Source organism: Kryptolebias marmoratus, linkage group LG4, assembly GCF_001649575.2.
Source record: "Kryptolebias marmoratus isolate JLee-2015 linkage group LG4, ASM164957v2, whole genome shotgun sequence".
NCBI lineage: Eukaryota > Metazoa > Chordata > Actinopteri > Cyprinodontiformes > Rivulidae > Kryptolebias > Kryptolebias marmoratus.
The window spans coordinates 977,690-979,634 of NC_051433.1; the positions used below are offsets into that span (position 1 = coordinate 977,690).

At 45.7% G+C, this 1,945-nt stretch overlaps 1 protein-coding gene across 1 annotated transcript in view; it reads left to right on the forward strand.

The window, feature by feature from the left end:
• The window catches only part of ippk (inositol 1,3,4,5,6-pentakisphosphate 2-kinase), a 7,538-nt gene that overhangs the window by 1,319 nt on the left and 4,274 nt on the right, over window positions 1-1,945 (forward strand). The window contains exons 2-4 of the mRNA XM_037975114.1: window positions 494-553; window positions 1,078-1,173; window positions 1,482-1,592. Of these exons, the coding sequence (XP_037831042.1) occupies window positions 494-553; window positions 1,078-1,173; window positions 1,482-1,592 (267 nt within the window). The remainder of the gene's footprint in view (window positions 1-493; window positions 554-1,077; window positions 1,174-1,481; window positions 1,593-1,945) is intronic.

Below are 1,945 nucleotides of genomic sequence, written 5' to 3' on the forward strand. Positions count from 1 at the left end.
TTAGAGCTCCAACAGGACCTGGATTAGAGCTCCAACAGGACCGGGTTTAGAGCTCCAACAGGACCTGGTTTAGAGCTCCAACAGGACCTGGATTAGAGCTCCAACAGGACCTGGTTTAGAGCTCCTAACAGGACCGGGTTTAGAGCTCCAACAGGACCTGGATTAGAGCTCCAACAGGACCTGTTTTAGAGCTTCTTATGAAGTTCTTAGTTTTTTTATGTGTCTGTAAATAAAGCCTGAATCTGCTTCTCCTCTGATCCGGTTTAAATAAGAAGTTCTGGTTCCTGTTTCTGTCTGAACGAAGCTGAGAGGAACATCATGTCTCCTCGGGATGAGGACTGAAACTGTCAGGTCGTCGGTAGATGAAGTTCTTGTTCTTGTTTCCGGAGCAGAACCCTGCTGAGGAGGGGGTCTGGACTTTACCTGGTTTGTTCAGAGCCGTTTGAAGTGAGATTCTGCGATCCTAACCGGACCTTCTGTCTCGTTCTCGCAGCTCTCCAGAGTTCTACGTTTGCTGAAATATCCGGCAGAAGACTCTGAGAACCCTCCACAGGTGAGTATGGGTTCAGGGACAAGGTTCTGCTTCCTGTTCTCAGCAGATTCTCCCTTCAACAGGTAAACTGAGACTCTGGTTCCACCTGGTTCTAAAACCCGGGATCAGAACTTAAAACCTTAAAATAAACAATTCAGTTCAGAACGAGACGAATCGTTTAAACTGAGTTTATTCTTTTTATTTATCTTTGGTAATAATTGTAATGAAAATATGAACTTTTAAATTAGATTTCTGGACCCCACCTTCATGTCTTCTGACCCACAGTGGGACCCCAACTCCTGCTTTGGGAACCGCTGCTTTAATCTTTTTAAACTGATATTTTTATTTAAACAAGCTTTTAAAATCGATCTGTTCTGTTTTGAATGCGAAGGGGAATAAATGAGCAGGTCTGTCCTCTTTTATTTCCATAAAACAACCAACATTTCCATCTGATTTGCCTGACGTCCTGATTCTGGGACTCCTGAGAGTCCAGAGGGGACAGATAAGTCCACGTCCGTGTTGACAGCGTGTCTCTTGTTGTTCAGACGGTGGAGCAGGCCTTCAGGCAGATCCAGAACATGGTGGACTTCAGCTCCAATGTGATGAGCAGCCTGCTGGGGGACAAGTTCGTCCACAGTGGGGTAAGACACTTTGTCCACAGCTCACCTGGACTCAGAAATATGACTCTACGGCACCGAGCGGTTCTGGTTCTGAGGTGGTGGGTCTGTGGGTCATAAACCGGCTGACATGTTTACAGGAAACAGAACCGGAGGTGAGGTTAAGATGAGTGGATTTAAGAAGTGATTCAGAAACAGAAACAGGTTTTTACTCAGAACCGACCAGAGTCTGAACCGTTCTAACGGGTTGGACCGGATCGGGCCGGGCCGGCCGGGCCAGTTTGTTGTGATGCTTCACTGACAGAAGCTCTCTGTGGTCCTCCTCTCTGCAGGAGGTGGTGAAGCTGCCGCTGGACTTCGTCCGACAGTTATCCATTAAGATCCAGCATCAGAGACCAGGTGAGCCACAAACATCCAGAACATCCAAAACATCCAGAACCTTTTAGACCCAAAGATTCCTTCAGTTACTGCTGGCTGGTTAAAGAAGTTCCACCGTGTTCTCCTGCTGAAGCGTCAGAGTTTCTCCTGCTGTGACTTTTATTTTACTTCAGGTTTGAATGTTTCTGTCTGAACCTACCTACTTCCTCAGACTGTGAGCTACTTTCCAAACGTTCAGCTGCTGTCGGTTTTAAACTTCTCAACATATTTCACTTTATTCATAGAAATACATGGAAGTCTGTTTTTGCTAGCACTGCTAATGCTAATTTTAGTTTAAAGCTAACATTTAACTAGCTTCTTACTACTTTTAGCTGGCATGTTGCTACTTCATTCATCGGTTGGTTGGATGGATGGATGG